The sequence below is a fragment of the Anomaloglossus baeobatrachus genome, chromosome 8, assembly GCF_048569485.1.
Source record: "Anomaloglossus baeobatrachus isolate aAnoBae1 chromosome 8, aAnoBae1.hap1, whole genome shotgun sequence".
Lineage (NCBI taxonomy): Eukaryota > Metazoa > Chordata > Amphibia > Anura > Aromobatidae > Anomaloglossus > Anomaloglossus baeobatrachus.
The window spans coordinates 54298879-54318831 of NC_134360.1; the positions used below are offsets into that span (position 1 = coordinate 54298879).

Genomic DNA, 19953 nt, shown 5'->3' on the forward strand with positions numbered 1-19953 from the left:
ACTTACAAGACCTCATGTTGTGACACGGCTTTCTGACGATTCTACTGCCATCTGGTGGGCTTGACTAGTATTACCTCTGCTAGGGAATTCCCTGCTCATACGTTTCCTCCACTTTTACGCCCCCTAGTGGTTTACCAGCTAACTACCTTCCCAGATAGTTTCAGGAATCCTCTCAGTCCCACATTACTGCGCTGTACTGCTATTGTACATCTTAGAGTACAGCGTCACAGGAGAGTTATTTTGATGCTCCAGAATGCAATATGACTATATTTGAATAAATGATGATTTTTTGGGGGGGGGGTTCAAGAATAAATGTGGATTGTTCATGGAAAAAAAATAAGACATCTTTCTTAGCAAAAAAATAATGTAAGACCTTGTCTAATTTTGGTGGAAACACACGGTATATATGACCTCTCCCACTAGCACAAGGTCCCTATATCCACTGCATTCTCTTGTGTTACAATGTATCTATCCAGATCTTCAGTATTTCCTATATTTATCTTGATTTTCATTTCTTCCTCTCTTCCAGTTGTACTGACCCGAGGATGTATCAAGGAGGCAACATGTCTGACACTGAAGGCCCTTAACCCATCCACCCACTGCTGTACAACAAGTCTGTGTAACTGAGGATTAGACGCTGGAGACATGCAACATGGCGTTCAGAGACAATGTGACCCTGACCTTCATATCTTACAATTCTATTAGAATTTGTTATGTATAATCATTCATCAGATCTGGATGAGGTTCAAACATTCCACATATTCTGAGAATTCTCTTCTATATGCTGTGATATAACATTCTACCTTGTAATATAATAAATACATGATTTATTACACATCAGTTTAAGACCCATTATTGTCACAAAGCTTCAAACTCTCTCGATAAACATTCAGATATATGATAAGATTCTGTGTGCAGCCACCACTAGGGGGAGCTCCCTGTATACAGAGATACATGATGAGATTCTGTCTGCAGCCACCACTAGGGGATGCTCCCTGTATACAGAGATACATGATAAGATTCTGTCTGCAGCCATCACTAAGGGGAGCTCCCTGTATACAGAGATACATGATAAGATTCTGTCTGCAGCCATCACTAAGGGGAGCTCCCTGTATACAGATATACATGGTAAGATTCTGTCTGCAGTCACCACTAGGGGGAGCTCCCTGTATATAGAGATTCATGATAAGATTCTGTCTGCAGCCACCACTAGGGGGAGCTCCCTGTATACAGAGATACATGATGAGATTCTGTCTGCAGCCACCACTAGGGGGAGCTTCTTGCATAGAGAGATACATGATAAGATTCTGTCTGCAGTCACCACTAGGGGTATCTCCCTGTATACAGAGATTCATGATAAGATTCTGTCTGCAGCCACCACTAGGGGGAGCTCCCTGTATACAGAGATACATGATGAGATTCTGTCTGCAGCCACCACTAGGGGAAGCTCTCTGTATACAGAGATACATGATAAGATTCTGTCTGCAGCCATCACTAGGGGGAGCTCCCTGTATACAGAGATACATGATGAGATTCTGTCTGCAGCCACCACAAGGGGGCGCTCCTTGTATACAGAGATGCATATGATTCTGTCTGCAGTCACCACTAGGGGGAGCTCCCTGTATACAGAGATTCATGATAAGATTCTGTCTGCAGCCACCACTAGGGGGAGCTCCCTGTATAAAGAGATACATGATAAGATTCTGTCTGCAGCCAGCACTAGGGGGAGCTCCCTGTATACAGAGATACATGATGAGATTCTGTCTGCAGCCACCACTAGAGGGAGCTCTCTGTATACAGAGATACATGATAAGATTCTGTCTGCAGTCACCACTAGGGGGAGCTCCCTGTATACAGAGATTCATGATCAGATTCTGTCTGCAGCCACCACTAGGGGGAGCTCCCTGTATACAGAGATACATGATAAGATTCTGTCTGCAGCCACCACTAGGGGGAGCTCCCTGTATACAGAGATACATGATGAGATTCTGTCTGCAGCCACCACTAGAGGGAGCTCCCTGTATACAGAGATACATAAGATTCTGTCTGCAGCCACCACTATGGGGAGCTCTCTGTATACAGAGATACATGATGAGATTCTGTCTGCAGCCACCTCTAGGGGGAGCTCCCTTATACAGAGATACATATGATTCTGTCTGCAGCCACCTCTAGGGGGAGTTCCCTGTATACAGAGATGCATGATAAGATTCTGTCTGCAGCCACCACTAGGGGGAGCTCCCTGTATACAGAGATACATGATGAGATTCTGTCTGCAGCCACCACAAGGGGGCGCTCCTTGTATACAGAGATGCATATGATTCTGTCTGCAGCCACCACTATGGGGAGCTCCCTGTATACAGAGATACATGATGAGATTTAGTCTGCAGCCACCACTAGGGGGAGCTCCCTGTATACAGAGATACATGATGAAATTCTGTCTGCAGCCACCACAAGGGGGCGCTCCTTGTATAGAGATGCATATGATTCTGTCTGCAGTCACCACTAGGGGGAGCTCCCTGTATACAGAGATACATGATAAGATTCTGTCTGCAGCCACCACTAGGGGGAGCTCCCTGTATACAGAGATACATGATAAGATTCTGTCTGCAGCCACCACTAGAGGAGGTCCCTGTATACAGAGATATATGATAAGATTCTGTCTGCAGCCACCACTATGGGGAGCTCTCTGTATACAGAGATACATGATAAGATTCTGTCTGCAGCCACCACTATGGGGAGCTCTCTGTATACAGAGATACATGATAAGATTCTGTCTGAAGCCACCACTAGGGGGAGCTTCCTGATGCAGAGGGAAAGATAATCCAGCATCACTTCCGGTATATAAAAACGTTTGTTCCATAAATTTAAAACATGAGTAATTGGAGAAAAAAGAAGAAAGGGGGGGTTGTCCCCAATACCCCAGGGGGCTGTTCTGCTTACGCGTTTCGGTCTACTTGTTCTTACTCATAGCATGTATAACCAAATGACTCCAAAACAATTTAAAAAATGACTACCAGGAAATGGAAGCAGCAGAAATGACATAATCATTAGCATATTCACATATTTAAATCACATACATTTAATGAGTATATATAAAATTAAAATATCAACATATAAAAATCCTATTCAAGATATATATATATATATATATATATATATATATATATATATATATATATATATATATATACAGTGAGGGAAATAATTATTTGATCCCTTGCTGATTCTGTAAGTTTGTCCACTGACACAGACATGAACAGTCTATAATTTTTAAGGGTAAGTTAATTTTAACAGTGAGAGATGGAATATCCAAAATAAAATCCAGAAAATCACATTTTATAACTCTATTTGCATTTTGTGGAGAGAAATAAGTATTTGATCCCCTACCAGTCTCCAGACCTTAATCCGATAGAAAATGTATGGAGGAACTGAAGCTCTGAGTTGCCAAGAATCAGCCGCAAAATCTTAATGATTTAGTGATGATTTGCAAAGAGGAGTGGAGTAAAATTTCTCCTGACGTGCGCAAACCTCATCATCAACTACAAACAATGTCTGACTGCGGTTCTTGCCAAGAAGGGTTTTGCCACCAAGTAATAAGCCTCGTTTGCCAGAGGGATCAAATACTTATTTCTCTCTACAAAATGCAAATAAATTTATATGATTTATACAATGTGAATTTCTGGATTTTATTTTTGATATTCTATCTCTCACTTAAAATTAACCTACTCTTAAAAGCAGTAGCGCATGCGCATTACAATACTTTCATCTGTCCTGCTCAGGGCAGATCAAAGTGCACCTGCGCGGGACCTCAATGCCGGCTAGTGCTGGATGATGTAGGACGCGTCATGCACCCAGGCTTCAGAAGAAGGAGCACAAAGATGGCTGAAAGAGGAGGCGCCGGTACCGTAGAACAGAAACACCCATCCGACCAGTCTGTACCGCACCGCCCCTTAGGTGAGTATTATAAAATGATTTTTACTTTCTACACAGCAGCCTGGGCTCGTATATACAGTATTCTAGAATGCTGTATATAAGAGTTCAGTGGAGGTGGCCGCAGCTTATATTCGCCAAATCTGGTGATAGGTTCCCTTTAAGGCTATTCTTAATTGTAGCATACGTCTGGCCAAGTCTGGCTGTAGTAATATGTGTGAGTCCATATATTCAGTTTTGCCTTTCTGGCGTGCAGCAGCCATAATTGCGTTCTTAATTTTAAAAACAATTTTCAGATTATAAGACGCAGTTTTCCTCCCAAAAATTTGGGAGGAAAATGAGGGGTGCATCTTAAAATCCGAATATAAATTACCAGTAGGTGGAGAATTGGCGCGGGGTGCTATCTGTGCGGGCGGCCAGCTGCCTCTCTGTGCAGCCAGCTGTCTGTGCATGCGGCTAGTGCCTCTCTGTGTGAGCGGCCGGCTGCCTCTCTGTGCATGCAGGTAGCCAGCTGGCTGCCTCTCTGTGTAGGGTGCCAGCTGTCTGCCTCGCTTTGCGGCTGCAGTGGCTGTGCTGGCAGTGGAAGCTGGGGCGGGTGTCTCAGATGCACTGGCTTCAAATGATGGTGCCCGGAGTCAGCACGTGCGCAGATGGAGCTCTCGGCTTAGAATGTGCCACCTCTTTGAACCCCGGACCGCTGACAGAGCATCTGGGACACCCGCCGCACCAGCCTGCTCTACACAGCCACCGCAGCTTCTGCTGCCACCACAGCTTACGCTACCAGCCCAGACCCACTGCTGCCAGCATAGACCCTACCACTATCAGCAGAGACACCACTCCCACCGCCCTTGCCCCTGTGACTCCACTCCACCACCCCTGCAGCCCCCCCCCCCCCCCCTGGGAAGACATCACCGGACACCTTTTTTTTTTTACCTTTTATTATCTCTAAATTCGGGGTGCGTCTTATAATCCAGTGCGTCTTATAAAATGAAAAATATGGCACATCCCTAGGATGTGCATCTGCTAGGAGCTTTGGGCTCAGAGCCCTGTGTACACGGTCCAGCTTAATGTATTTTAACTCTTCGTCACCCAGGATGTGGAGACATAAATGCTGCAATGTGGAGTCCAAGTCAGCAGGGGCCACAGACTCTGGGAGACCTCTCACTTTTATATTATTTTGCCTGTTGCGATTTTCTATGTCCTCCAGTCCAGAGGAGAGGTCCGACTATGAACTTTGGGTGGACACATGAGCTTTAGTTGGATACATGAACTTTAGGATGACACACGTGAACTTTAGGAGGACACATATGAACTTTAGGGGGATAGATGTGAACGTTTGAAGGACACATATGAACTTTAGGTGGGCACACATAAACTTTAGGAGGACACATGAACATTAGGAGAGCACATGTGCACTTTAGGTGGACACAAATTAACTTTAGGTGGACATACTTGAACTTTAGGAGGACATTTGAACTTTAGGTGGACACACAAACTTTAAGGGGCACATCAAACCTAGATGGACCAACATGAACTTTTGGTGTACACCAGAACTCCAGGAAGACACGTGAAGTTTGGTGGGACACATGAACTTTAGATACATGAACTTTACCTGGAAACATGTATTTTATGAGGACACACGTGAACTTTAGGTGGACACACGTGAACTGTAGGAGGACACGTGAACTTTAGATAGACAAATATATTTTTGGAGGACACACATGAACTTCAGGTGGATACATGAACTTTAGGTTGATGCATAAATATTAGGTGGATGCATGAACTTAGGTGAAAACATATGAAGTTTTGCTGGACACAAAAACTTTAGGTGGATCAAGTTCATTACTTTCCTCGAACATACTGTTTTGTGTTCATTTCAGGCCTGAACAGAACGATATAACATTTAGGAAAGAACAAGCAACCCAACAGACCAGAACTGGAAGCTATGATTGCAAGCACTTCAACTGTGACCAGGTTCTTCCCTTCTGCGCTCAGATAAGTTGGAATAAAACATATCCAGACACTGAGAAACACAAACATACTGAAGGTGATGTACTGGCCCTCACTGAAGCTGTCCGGGAGCTTCCTGGATAAAAATGCCACAATGAAGCTTACAGTGGCTAATAGTCCCATGTACCCCAACATGCAGTAAAAGAACAAGTTGGACCCCTCATTACATTGTGCAATGATTATATCAGGTTTAGATGTCATGTTCAATTCTGCATAAGGGGGAACTGTCCCGAGCCAAACGATGCAGATCCCAACCTGGAACAGAGGACAGATAAACATGACCACATGCGAGATCCTGGAGTCAAAGCGTTTACCGATTGAGTTGGGTTTGGTGGACTGGAAGATGAGGATGACCGTAATTGTCTTGGCCAACATCCCCGAGACAACAATTGAAAAAGAGACACCAAACACAACTTGGCTGAGGAGGCAAATGACCCCGAAAGGATATCCAATGAAAATGAGTGAGGAGAGGAAACACACGATGAGTCCTACAAGGATGACGTAGCTGAGGCTCCTGTTATTGGCCTTCACCACCGGTGTGTCTGAGAATTTTCTGAAGATGCATAAAATTGTGAGGGTTTTAATGGAGAAGGTGATGGAAGCAGCTGCCAAGGAGACCCCCATCATCTCTTCGTAAGACAGGAACTGAACTTCCTTCATGAGGCAGCCATCCTGCTTCACATTGGGCCACATGTCTTCTGGGCATTTTGTACAAATAGCTGCATCTGGAGTCAGAAAAGATTCCTTAATGACCTCATATCAACAGGACAAGATGTTACATAAATGCTGAGAGGAACGTTGCAGTGTTCAACTAGACTGGGCGGAACATGAAGATTTGAGGTACTCTATTCTCTGCCCCCGAGGACCCAGCATTAAGCATTGATGTATTTGATGATTTTTTATTTTCTTAGCCTGCTGCACTTTTGAGCAAATTTACCTGAAAAATTATACGTGGTTCTTAGCATTTTACCCCATAGACCCCTGGTGATGTTGGGAGCAGGAAATATAAATTGTCTATACAATATTGTAACCAACTTACAATGCACAAAGTAAACACAGTCAAATGAAGAATAATAATCTCCATTACCTGTTTCATTCGTAATTTCCCCAAGAGAGCATGGAACACACTGGAAGCAGCATATGGGGAGACCCTGTATGGAGACTTTTCGGTTTCCAGGTTGACAACTTTCACTGCAAACTGAATGTGGAACCTAAGTGTGGAGGAAAGTTTAAACTATATTTGGAATGAATCCCCACCTTTAATCATCCTGTAAGTTCAAATATTCTGTACAGATTAGTTTCTTAATGCACCTTTACCAAATGGTAAAATTCTGCCTACAGCCACCACTAGGGAGAGATCCCTGTATAGAAAGATACATGGTAAGATTCTGTCTGCAGCCACCACTAGGGGGAGCACCCTGTATACAGGGATACATGGTAAGATTCTATCTGCAGCCACCAATAGGGGGAGCTCCCTGTATACAGAGATACATGATAAGATCCTGTCTGCAGTCACCACTAGGGGGAGCTCCCTGTATACAGAGATGCATGATAAGATTCTGTCTGCAGCCAACACTAGGGGGAGCTCCCTGTATACAGCGATACATAAGATTTTGTCTGCAGTCACCACTAGAGGGAGCTAGCTGTGCAATATAATTGACTTTTAATACAACAGGTGGCCCAGAGGTTCAGCAGGAGAAATCCCAACTCAAGCAGTCACTTTCCTTTAGGGTCCAGTTCCTATAATTCAGTATTATTAGCTCTTATTATTGATCTTTTCTGTGTATAGAATTATTAAAACAATGATTACAATATACAGTGGGTATGGAAAGTATTCAGACCCCTTTAAATTTTTCACTCTTTGTTTCATTGCAGCCATTTTGTAAATTCAAAAAAATTCATTTTTTATCATTAATGTGCACTCTGCTCCCCATCCCCCATCTTGACAGAAAAAAAAGTTGAAATTTTTGCACTTTAATAAACAAGAAAAACTGATATATCACATGGTCATAAGTATTCAGACCCTTTGATCAGATTCTCTTATTTAAGTCACATGCTGTCCATTTCCTTGTGATCCTCCTTGAGATGGTTCTACTCCTTCATTGGAGTCCAGTTGTGTTTAATTAAACTGATAGGACTTGATTTGGAAAGGCGCACACCTGTCTATATAAGACCTCACAGCTCACAGTGCATGTCACACCAAATGAGAATCATGAGGTCAAAGGAATTGCCCAAGGAGCTCAGAGACAGAGTTGTGGCAAGGCAGAGATCTCGCCAAGGTTACAAAAGAATTTCTGCAGTACTCAAGGTTCCTAAGAGCACATTGGCCTCAATAATCCTTAAATGTAAGACATTTGGGACCACCAGAACTCTTCCTAGACCTGGCCATCCAGCTAAACTGAGCAATCATGGGACAAGAGCCTTGGTGAGAGATGTAAAGAAGAACCCCAAGATCACTGTGGCTGAGCTCCAGAGATGCAGTAGGGAGATGGGAGAAAGTTGCACAAAGTCAACTATCAGTGCAGCCTCCACCAATCGGGCCTTTATGGCAGAGTGGCCAGACAAAAGCCTCTCCTCAGTGCAGGACACATGAAAGCGCGGATAGAGTTTGCAAAAAACACCTGAAGGACTCCCAGACTATGAGAAATAAGATTCTTTGGTCTGATGAGACGAAGATAAAACTTTTTGGTGATAATTCTAAGCAGTATGTGTGGGGAAAACTAGGCATTGCTCATTTCCTGCCCAATACAATCCCCACAGTGAAACATGGTGCTGGCAGCATCATGCTATGGGGGTGTTTTTCAGCTGCAGGGACAGGACGACTGGTTGCAATTGAAGGAAAGAAGAATGCGGCCAAGTACAGAGATATCCTAAAAGAAAACCTCTTCAAGAATGTGTCGCGGGCGGGGAGGAGGGTGTCAGCACACCACGCTCACCCCTTCTGCTCGGGTCCGGCAACTGCCACTGCTCAGTGGTGGCTCGAGCTGTGGGCCGGATCCCGGGGGTTTCTCGAGCGGCGCTCCTCGCCCGTGAGTGAAAGGGGGTTGTTGGGTGTGGAGATTGTTTATTGTCCGTGACGCCACCCACGGTTGTGGTGATTTCACCACCGCTGCTCAATACGGGGATCCCGGGGATGGTGATGCGGAGCAGCCAGGTGTTGGGTTGCCCCTCCGTGGGTAGGGGTTGGTGATCCCGGGGCCCGGTGATGGCTGGGGAGGTGCAGGGCCTGGTGGGCGCAGGGACGCGGGGGCAGCGCTGTGCCTTGCGGCACTGTGGTACTCACTCAGCCTGAGACGTTGACACAGTTTTACGGTAAACCAAACGGCTGGTAAGACGGTCCCACGGACGGCTGCACTTGCTCTCCCAGTAGGTGACGGTGATGTCCCTCTTCCTAGCACCTTTGTGTACTTGTTGGTTGCGATGGGTCCCCACTGGTAACCCGCTCCCCGGCTTCAAGCTGGACCGGAGGAGCTCTACTCTTTGCCCGCAGGCGCTGGCCCTGAGAGACTGGTGCCCTGGCGGTGGCGGCGTCTCTCTTACGCTGGCTGGGCTGTTGCCTTCAATCGGGACTTGGTTGTTAGGGGATCTACGTCCCCTTCACTGACGGATTCGGCAAATTCTGGCGACTCCTAGCCTTGCCGGGGTCCGAGAGGCCCCTGCCCTGGTGCTGACTGTCCTTCGGAACACTGCTCCAGACCACCGGGCACACAGCCTACGGGGTCCTTCCAGGAACTTCCAAACGGTCCCCCTCCAGACAGTCACCGCCGTTGCTGACCTTGCTGATCTGTCCTGCACACAGCTGGACTACTTCAGGCTTTGCACACTCCTTTACTACTTTTCTTCCTTCTCTTTCACTTAGTTGTTTACTCCTTCCTAGCCCTCAGCTAGACTTCACTCTTGCCCTGCCTGGGCTCAACTCTCTTCTCCCACTCCTGGTTTTTCCCGCCTCCAGAGCTGTGATCTCCTCGGTGGGCGGAGCCAACCACCTGGCCCACCCCCTGGTGTGAATCATCAGCCTCTGGAGGAAAGCAACAAGGATTTTGTTTAGCTTTGATGTTCCTAACTGGGATGTAGGGTGTGGTGGTGTGTGACCTGTGTCCCCTGGCTTGCCCAGGGCGACACATTCCCCCTTAGCAAAATGCAGACCGTCCGCGGGCTGCCGTCCAACACCGGTTTTATTTTTCTGAAAAGATAACATAGTAAATCAAACAAAAATACATTCTTAATAACTCTTCCCTTACGGGAGGCACATTTACTTAACGTTGCATAACGGTTTACGGTTACGGTTTCCGCTCTCTCCCACCCAAGTAACCTGGCCCTGATGCTGCCCCTAAAACCCAGGCAGCACCCCTTGACCCACAGTCCAGCACACGGTACCCGAGCGGGATCTGTCCTTCCCCTCCAGAGGATAGCCACCGGTCCATTTGGTGGCTGGGCCCCAGCCGGCTCTGCTGCGGGCCCTCCCTCCAACCTGCCTCTCCGGAGGCGGCATGGTGGAAAACGGTAACGGTAAACAACATATTTACAAGCCACTTAACGTTTGTGGGTGCCCTGCAAGTTCACGGGCTTGTCCATGGATAGTTCCCATGCAAAACTTTTTAAACGGTCCCCACGGGGACAACGGTGCCGGCTCCAGCCGGTTCAATCACAAAGGCAAATCAGGTAAGGTACTCGGTAATCATCTTCATCATTCTTTCAAACTTTCCGAACTTTTAAACAAACAAAGTGGTGGTCCCAACGGGGACTGGACAACGGTGCTCCGCTGCCCTACTCCAGGCCTTCAGCTTCATCCGAGGGAGGGGGTGCCGAGCTCACTCTGCTCTCCTGGCTGCCCCGTAGTTTCACATCCAGGGCAAACCACCCCCTCTCTCCGCAGTGTCGGGTGTACCGCACAAGGTCCCCCGGCATTAGGTTGCGGCAGGATGCTCCTCGGGCAGGTGGGCATTTACATCCCGCCGGGCTACAAACACTTCGGCCTCCAGGCCCGGCTCGTAGATGAACCCGTAGCCCCGGCGGACATCAAACCGCCTCACCTGTCCCTCGTACAGCGGTCCCCGGACAGGGAACGTGGCCTGGCGGAGATTTTCTTTTTCTCGGATAGTTCGGGCCACCAGCTCGGCCTTCTTCCGCTCCCTCTCGGCGATCTCCAGGCCCAGCGGTACCGGCTCCCTATCCCAATACGGCGCTGCGGCCAGCGCCGGCGCACGGGTCGGGCCCCGCGGGACATCCTGGACATTGCCCACTGTCAGGAATCTGGGCGGCATGTCCCGCGGTGTCTTGGCCTTGGGCGCTGCTTTGCAACAACAACCCGGCGCTACCTCAGCCGAGGTGTGGGGGATGGGCATAGGGGCTTTCCGCTGCTGGGCCTTCGGCTCGGAGCGGATTATCGGCTCCGGCTCGGGGGATTTTTCAGGGGATGCCTCCAGTTCAGCTTTCGGGATCTTCCACGGTAACACCTCCGGTGTACTGCGGGCTCCGGCTACAGGTCGGCCCGCCGGGGCGGGGACGCTGGGTACTGCTACCGGTTGCAGTGGTAGCAGGCCTAGTGGCGGAGTCACGGCCTCCGGTACGGGTGGCGAGGGAGGCGACGGGGGGAGAGGGCTTGGACCGGGCCCCACAGCCGCGATGACCGGCCCTTCAAGGGCATCGGGACGTGGGTCACTCACCCTCCCTTTCTCCGCCTCCTCCTCGCGTCTCCGCACGGTGGCTACAACGTCCGCCATGACGGCCTCCCACTCCTCCATGAGGAGCTGCATCCTGACCTGCAGCCTTTGGTAGAGCTGCGCAGTTCGGATTTCCACCCACGCCGCGGTTCCAGGCGCGGGGGCTACGGTGTCGCGGGACGGCATCCACATGATGGCTTCTTCTTCCAGGAACGGGATGTTTGCAGAGTCCTGGCGTCCCTGCTTTTATAGCTGCAGCTACATGCGTCCAGCCGCCATCGCGTCCCCCTTAGCTCTTTCCGGCCCCTCCTCTCTCGGGGCGGGGTTTTGGCCTTCGCGCCTCTGCTACTCGAGAAGACGCTCGAGCGGGAACTTTTCGCGCCAAAGATGGCGGCTTCTGAAATTTTCTTGCCGGATACCTCCGGCGGTAACAAGGCGCACTTCTACCAAACGGCAGAGCAGTAGGATCCTGTTCGTGACGCCAAGTTGTCGCGGGCGGGGAGGAGGGTGTCAGCACACCACGCTCACCCCTTCTGCTCGGGTCCGGCGGCTGCCGCTGCTCAGTGGTGGCTCGAGCTGTGGGCCGGATCCCGGGGGTTTCTCGAGCGGCGCTCCTCGCCCGTGAGTGAAAGGGGGTTGTTGGGTGTGGGGATTGTTTATTGTCCGTGACGCCACCCACGGTTGTGGTGATTTCACCACCGCTGCTCAATACGGGGATCCCGGGGATGGTGAGGCGGAGCAGCCAGGTGTTGGGTTGCCCCTCCGTGGGTAGGGGTTGGTGATCCCGGGGCCCGGTGATGGCTGGGGAGGTGCAGGGCCTGGTGGGCGCAGGGACGCGGGGGCAGCGCTGTGCCTTGCGGCACTGTGGTACTCACTCAGCCTGAGACGTTGACACAGTTTTACGGTAAACCAAACGGCTGGTAAGACGGTCCCACGGACGGCTGCACTTGCTCTCCCAGTAGGTGACGGTGATGTCCCTCTTCCTAGCACCTTTGTGTACTTGTTGGTTGCGATGGGTCCCCACCGGTAACCCGCTCCCCGGCTTCAAGCTGGACCGGAGGAGCTCTACTCTTTGCCCGCAGGCGCTGGCCCTGAGAGACTGGTGCCCTGGCGGTGGCGGCGTCTCTCTTACGCTGGCTGGGCTGTTGCCTTCAATCGGGACTTGGTTGTTGGGGGATCTACGTCCCCTTCACTGACGGATTCGGCAAATTCTGGCGACTCCTAGCCTTGCCGGGGTCCGAGAGGCCCCTGCCCTGGTGCTGACTGTCCTTCGGAACACTGCTCCAGACCACCGGGCACACAGCCTACGGGGTCCTTCCAGGAACTTCCAAACGGTCCCCCTCCAGACAGTCACCGCCGTTGCTGACCTTGCTGATCTGTCCTGCACACAGCTGGACTACTTCAGGCTTTGCACACTCCTTTACTACTTTTCTTCCTTCTCTTTCACTTAGTTGTTTACTCCTTCCTAGCCCTCAGCTAGACTTCACTCTTGCCCTGCCTGGGCTCAACTCTCTTCTCCCACTCCTGGTTTTTCCCGCCTCCAGAGCTGTGATCTCCTCGGTGGGCGGAGCCAACCGCCTGGCCCACCCCCTGGTGTGAATCATCAGCCTCTGGAGGAAGGCAACAAGGATTTTGTTTAGCTTTGATGTTCCTAACTGGGATGTAGGGTGTGGTGGTGTGTGACCTGTGTCCCCTGGCTTGCCCAGGGCGACACAAATGCTTTGGACCTCAGACTTGGCCGAAGGTTCACCTTCCAATCTGACAATGACCCTAAGCACACAGCTAAAATAACAAAGGAGTGGCTTCAGAACAACTCTGTGACCATTCTTGACTGTCCCAGCCAGAGCCCTGACCTAAACCCAATTGAACATCTCTGGAGAGACCTGAAAATGGCTGACCACCAATCAACCTGACCAAACTGGAGAGGATCTGCAAGGAAGAATGGCAGAGGATCCCCAAATCAAGGGGAGAAAAACTTGTTGCAACATTCCCAAGAAGACTCATGGCTGTACTAGCTCAAAATGGTGCTTCTACTCAATACTGAGCAAAGGGGCTGAATACTTATGACCATGTGATATTTCAGTTTTTCTTGTTTACTAAATTTGCAAAAATTTTTACATTTCTGTTTTTTTTCTGTCAAGATGGGGATGGGGTGCAGAGTGTACATTAATGGGAAAAAAAATGAATTTTTGAATTTACCAAATGGCTGCAATGCAACAAAGAGTCAAAAATTTAAAGGGGTCTGAATACTTTCTGTACCCACTGTAATTAATAGAAGGGGACATGTTCTGCATAGATTAGGAGCCTCATAAAATCAGGTCATAATGTAATAATAGACAATCACCTCTTTATATTCCTGGTTCCATTTGACCGTCCTGATATCTAGAGAGATCTGCTCACTCTTCGCGGCCCGGGAATCGTATTTCCCCACCTTCACCAATCTGTACTCATTATTAGTAAATATCTGAAGGTTCATTATATCGAATGTGGCCGGAACTTCACCGATATCATTAAAGTATATTTCATCTCCTGAGCGGGTGGTGAAGGAAACCCTCATCAGATAACGGTAGACCTGAAAGAAATAATAGCCTGTGGTCACAGCGCGGCCTCCATATTTCCAGGAGTCTGTGAAGAAATCCGAGTATTTAGATCTTCACAGAATGTTGCGCTGCGTCACAGATTTCTCAAGGGTCAGGCTAAAGAGATGAAAAAAAAAAAATCCATCAACCATGAAGTTAGTGATCACCCTCAATTTTCCACAAAGCATCATGTAGAATCTTAAGCAAGGTAGAAACACTAAAAACAATATCCAAACAGCTAATGTTAATAAACAAGTGAAATATATATAAAAACAGCGCTTATAAATCTAAATGCGCTGCTTAGTGCTGATGTATAATGTCCTCCATACTGCTGCGTATTTCTGTTGGGTATTTTATCTCAGATCAGTGCTTGATTCACAGCCACACTGCATAGTACTGCTCTAAAATGTTCTCCATGCTGTTGCTGCTTTCTATTATTTTATCTCACCCCAGTGCTGGATTCCCATCTACACTGCTCAGTACTACTGTCTAATGTCCTCCATGCTGCTTTCTATTATTTTATCTCACCCCAGGGCTGGATTCCCATCTACACTACTCAGTACTACTGTATAATGTCCTCCATGCTGCTGCTTTCTATTATTTTATCTCACCCCACTGCTGGATTCCCATCTACACTGCTCAGTACTACTGTATAATGTCCTCCATGCTGTTGCTGCTTTCTATTATTTTATCTACCCCAGTGCTGGATTCCCATCTACACTACTCAGTACTACTGTATAATGTCCTCCATGCTGCTGCTTTCTATTATTTTATCTCACCCCACTGCTGGATTCCCATCTACACTGCTCAGTACTACTGTATAATGTCCTCCATGCTGCAGCTTTCTATTATTTTATCTCACCCCAGGGCTGGATTCACAGCCACACGGCTCAGTACTACTGTATAATGTCCTCCATGCTGCTGCTTTCTATTATTTTATCTCACCCCAGGGCTGGATTCACAGCCACACGGCTCAGTACTACTGTATAATGTCCTCCATGCTGCTGCTTTCTATTATTTTATCTCACCCCAGGGCTGGATTCCCATCCACACTGCTCAGTACTACTGTGTAATGTCCTCCATGCTGCTGCTTTCTATTATTTTATCTCACCCCAGTGCTGGATTCACAGCCACACGGTTCAGTACTACTGTATAATGTCCTCCATGCTGCTGCTTTCTATTATTTTATCTCACCCCAGTGCTGGATTCACAGCCTCACGGCTTAGAACTGCTCTATAATGTGCTCCATGCTGCTAACAAGAAACAGTGTTTTTCCTTATAAACACACAGAACAGTTAATTCTGAAAGGTCACCTTATATTAACAAGTCCGATGTAATCATATTGTCATAGTTACATTTACAGGATTTTGCCACATTTTATTTAATTTCTAATTGAGTTAATGAATTTAAAAGGCAAAATAAAACAACCTAAACCTCAAATTAACATTTTATTAACTAAATGTATGTAACCAAGAAATAGGGAACAGATGGAAGAATGTGAGACTGCAACGATCTGTGTATACCAGGTATGGTGTAACCTGCAAGTATTAAGAAGCACGGATCTGCAGAGATGAATACACAAAATGGCACAAAAAATGAAATCAAAACTATTTCCTATTTTATTACTTTCTAAAAAATTGTAATTGCCTATATTTCCTACAACACTTCCAGTCCTGTAGAGCTACAAATGCACAATGCAGAAGTAACAGATGGAATTAAATCATGACCCAAGAATAGTAAAGTTACACATCCCTTATTGTGAGATCTAGAATCTTCATCCCGGGGACATTATAGATCAGAGGTTCCAACCTCTCTGACCTTGAGAGCCACATGCACTTCTGAGAATGGATGGCAAACTACATTCAGCTCTGAGAGAGTGTTGCGAGCCACATTCAGCTCTGATAGAGGGCTGTAAGCCACATTCAGTTCTGAGAGAGGGTTGCAAGCCACATTCAGCTCTGAGAGAGGGTTGCAAGCCACATTCAGCTCTGAAAGAGGGCTGTAAGTGTGACGCCCTGGGCAAGCCAGGGGTCACAGGTCATTACACCACCACACCCTACACCCCAGTTAGGAACACCAAAGCTAACCCGGGAGTCCTTGTTGCCTTCCTCCAGGAGCTGGTGTCCACACCAGGGGGTGGGCCAGGCGGTTGGCTCCGCCCACCGAGGAGTTCACAGCTCTGGAGGCGGGAAGAACCAGGCAGTCCAGCTAGGGACGGAAAGGAGTAAACAAGTAGAACAGTGAAGGAAGTGAAGTGATAGTGGAGCTTAAGAGAAAAGCTGAAGTAAAGTAAAAAGTGACAGTTTGTAAAGCCTGAAATTGGTCCGGGTGTGTACCCCGGGCTGAGAGACAGCAAGGTCAGCAGACGGCGGTGATTGTCTGCTCGGAAGTCACTGGAAGGACCGCGGACGGGTGGTGACCCAGCGGTCTAGAGCAGTGTACAAGGAACAGTCAGTGTGTCGCCCTGGGCAAGCCAGGGCACACAGATAACAACACCACTACACCCCACACTCCAGGTAGGCACACCTGCTAACCAGAAATCCTTGTTGCCTCCCTCCAGGAGTCTGTGATGCACACCAGGGGGTGGGCCAGGCGGTTGGCTCCGCCCACCAAGGAGCTCACAACTCTGGAGGCAGGAAGTTACCAGGCAGATTAGCCCAGGCAGGGCTTGAGTAAAGAAGCAGTTTAGCTCAGGAGGAGCTTGAGTGAACAGCAGAGTAGCCCAGGCAGGGGCTAGAGGAAACAACCAGAAGTGAAAGTGAAGGAAAGGAAAGTGGAAAAGGAGGAAAGCAAGAAGTGGTGACAGAGCAGAGAGAAGGAGAAGCCTGAGAGCCCAGCTGTGTGTAGGGCTAGAACAGCAAGGTCAGCGACGGCGGTGACTGTCCGGAGGGGGACCGTTTGGAAGTTCCTGGAAGGACCCCGTTGGCTGTGTGCCCGGTGGTCTGGAGCAGTGTTCCGAAGGACAGTCAGCACCAGGGCAGGGGCCTCTCGGACCCCGGCAAGGCTAGGAGTCGCCCAATTTGCCGAATCCGTCAGTGAAGGGGACGCAGATCCCCCAGCAACAAAGTCCCGATTGACGGCAACAGCCCGACCATTACCGGGGAGACACCGCCACCGCCAAGGCACCAGTTTCCCCAGGGCCAGCGCCTGCGGGCAAAGTGTAGAGCTCCTCCGGCCCAGATTGCAGTCGGGGAGCGGGTAACCGGAGGGAATCCACCGCTACCATCAGTCAAACAGGTGCAAGGAAGAGAGACGTCACCGTCACCTACCGGGAGTGCAGGTGCAGCCGTCTGTGGGACCGTCCTACCAGCCGTTGGTTTACCGTACAAACTGTGTCCGTGTCTCAGGCTGAGTGAGTACCACAGTGCCGCAAGGCATAGCGCTGCCCCCGCGTCCCTGCGCCCTCCAGGCCCTACACTTCACATCTCTTCACCGGGCCCCGGGATCACCAACCCCTACCCACGGAGGGGCGACACAACACCTGGCTGCTCCTATCACCATCCCCGGGACCCCCACACTGAGCAGCGGTGGTGCCATCACCACAACCGTGGGTGGCGTCACGAACTATAATCCCAACAAACACCCCCCTTTTCACTCACGGGCGAGGAGTGTCGCTCGAGACACCCCGGGATCTGGCCCGCAGCTCGAGCCACCAGGAGCAACTGCCGGACCCGAGCAGAAGGGGTGAGCGCGGTGTGCTGACACTCTCCTCCCCGCCCGCGACAACTTGGCGTCACGAACAGGATCTTACCGCTCTGCCGTCTGGTAGAGGTGCGCCTTGTTACCGCCGGAGGTATCCGGCAGAAAAATTTCAGAAGCCGCCATCTTTGGCGCGAAAAGTTCCCGCTCGAGCGTCTTCTCGAGCAGTAGAGGCGCGAAGGCCAAAACTCCGCCCCGAGAGAGGAGGGGCCGAAAAGAGCTAAGGGGGACGCGATGGCGGCTGGCGGCATGTAGTCGCTGCTATAAAAGCAGGGACGCCAGGACTCTGCAAACATCCCGTTCCTGGAAGCAAACAGCAAAGACACCATGTGGATGCCGTCCCGAAACACCGTGGCCCCCGCACCGGGAACCGCAGCGTGGGTGGAGATCCGGACCGCGCAGCTCCATCTAAGGCTGCAGGTCAAAATGCAGCTCCTCCTGGAGGAGTGGGAGACCGACATGGCGGACGTTTTGGCAGCCGTGCGGAGACGCGAGGAGGAAGCGGAGGAAGGGAGGGTGAGTGACCCACGCCCCTATGTCCCGGAGGGACCGGTCGCTGCGGCTGAGGGACCCGGTCCAAGCCCTCTCCCCCCGTTGCCTCCTTCGCCACCCGTCTCGGAGGCCGTGACCCCGCCACTAGGCCCGCTGCCACCGCAACCGGTAGCGATACCCAGCCCGTCCGCCCCAGCGGACCGACCTGTAGCCGGAGCCCGAAGCAAACCGGAGGCATTGCCATGGAAGGCCCCGAAGATTGCGCCAGAGACAGTCCCCGAGCAGTTCCCCGAGCCGGAGCCGATGACCCGCTCCGAGCCGAAGGCCCAACTGCGGAAAGCCCCTGTGCCCATCCCCCACACCTCGGCTGAGGTGGCGCCGGGTTGTTGCTGCAAGGCAGCGCCCAAGGCCATGACACCGCGGGATACGCCACCCACCTTCCTGACAGTGGGTAACGTGCTGAATGTCCCGCGGGGCTCAACCCGTGCGCCGGAGCCATACTGGGACAGGGAGCCGACCAAGCTGGGCCTGGAGATCGCGGAGAGGGAGCGTAGGAAAGCCGAGCTGGTGGCCCGAGTCATACGGGAAAAGGAGAACCTGCGGCAAGCGACCTTCCGTGTCCGGGGCCCGTTCTACGAGGGGCAGGTGAGGCGATTCGATATCCGCCGGGGCTACGGGTTCATATACGAACCGGGCCTGGAGGCCGAGGTATTTGTAGCCCGGCGGGATGTGCATGCTCACCTGCCCGAAGAGCATCCTGGCCGCAATCTTATCCCGGGAGACATGGTGCGGTACACTCGGCACTGCGGAGAGAGGGGGTGGTTTGCCCTGGATGTAAAGCTGAGGGGCAGCCCGGAGGGCAAGATGAGCTCTGCACCCCCTCCCTCGGATGAAGCAGCAGCAGGACCGGAGTAGGGCAATGGAGGCCCGCAGCACCGTCCCCGTAGGGACCAGCACTTTGTTTGTTTGAAAGTTTGTTGAAAGTTTTGAAAAATGAAAAACACTGATTGAACCGAGTTTTCACCTGATTTGTTGTTGATTTGCAACCGGCTGGAGCCGGCACCGTTGTCCCCGTGGGGACCGTTTAAAAATGCATGGGAACTAGCCATGGACAAGCCCGTGAACTCTGCAGGGCAACCACAAACGTTAGTGGCTTGTAAATATGTTGGGTACCGTTACCGTTTCCGCAATGCCGCCTCCGGAGAGGCAGGTTGGAGGGAGGGCCCTGAGCAGAGCAGGCCAGGGCCCAGCCACCAAAGGGACCGGTGGCTACACTCTGGAGGGCAAGGACAGATCCCGCTCGGGTGACTTGTGCTGGACTGTGGGTCAAGGGGTGCTGCCTGGGTTTTAGGGGCAGCATCAGGGCCAGGTTGCTTGGGTGGGAGAGAGCGGAAACCGTGACCGTACACCGTTGAAACGTTAAAAGTAAAATGTACCTCCCGTCTTGGGAAGAGTTGATTGAAAATGCTTATGTTTTGTTTAACCCTGTTATCCCCTTTTTACAGAAAAATAAAACCGGTGTAGGACGGCAGCCCGCGGACGGTCTGCATTTTGCTAAGGGCGAATGTGTCGCCCTGGGC

General features: G+C 50.3%; 1 protein-coding gene across 1 annotated transcript in view; it reads right to left on the reverse strand.

Moving 5' to 3' along the window:
- Window positions 1-5772: 5772 nt before the first annotated feature.
- Window positions 5773-19953, reverse strand: part of LOC142250010 (extracellular calcium-sensing receptor-like) — a 28181-nt gene continuing 14000 nt past the window's right edge. The window contains exons 4-6 of the mRNA XM_075322075.1: window positions 13948-14175; window positions 7028-7151; window positions 5773-6665 (exon numbers count right to left, since the gene is read on the reverse strand). Of these exons, the coding sequence (XP_075178190.1) occupies window positions 5773-6665; window positions 7028-7151; window positions 13948-14175 (1245 nt within the window). The remainder of the gene's footprint in view (window positions 6666-7027; window positions 7152-13947; window positions 14176-19953) is intronic.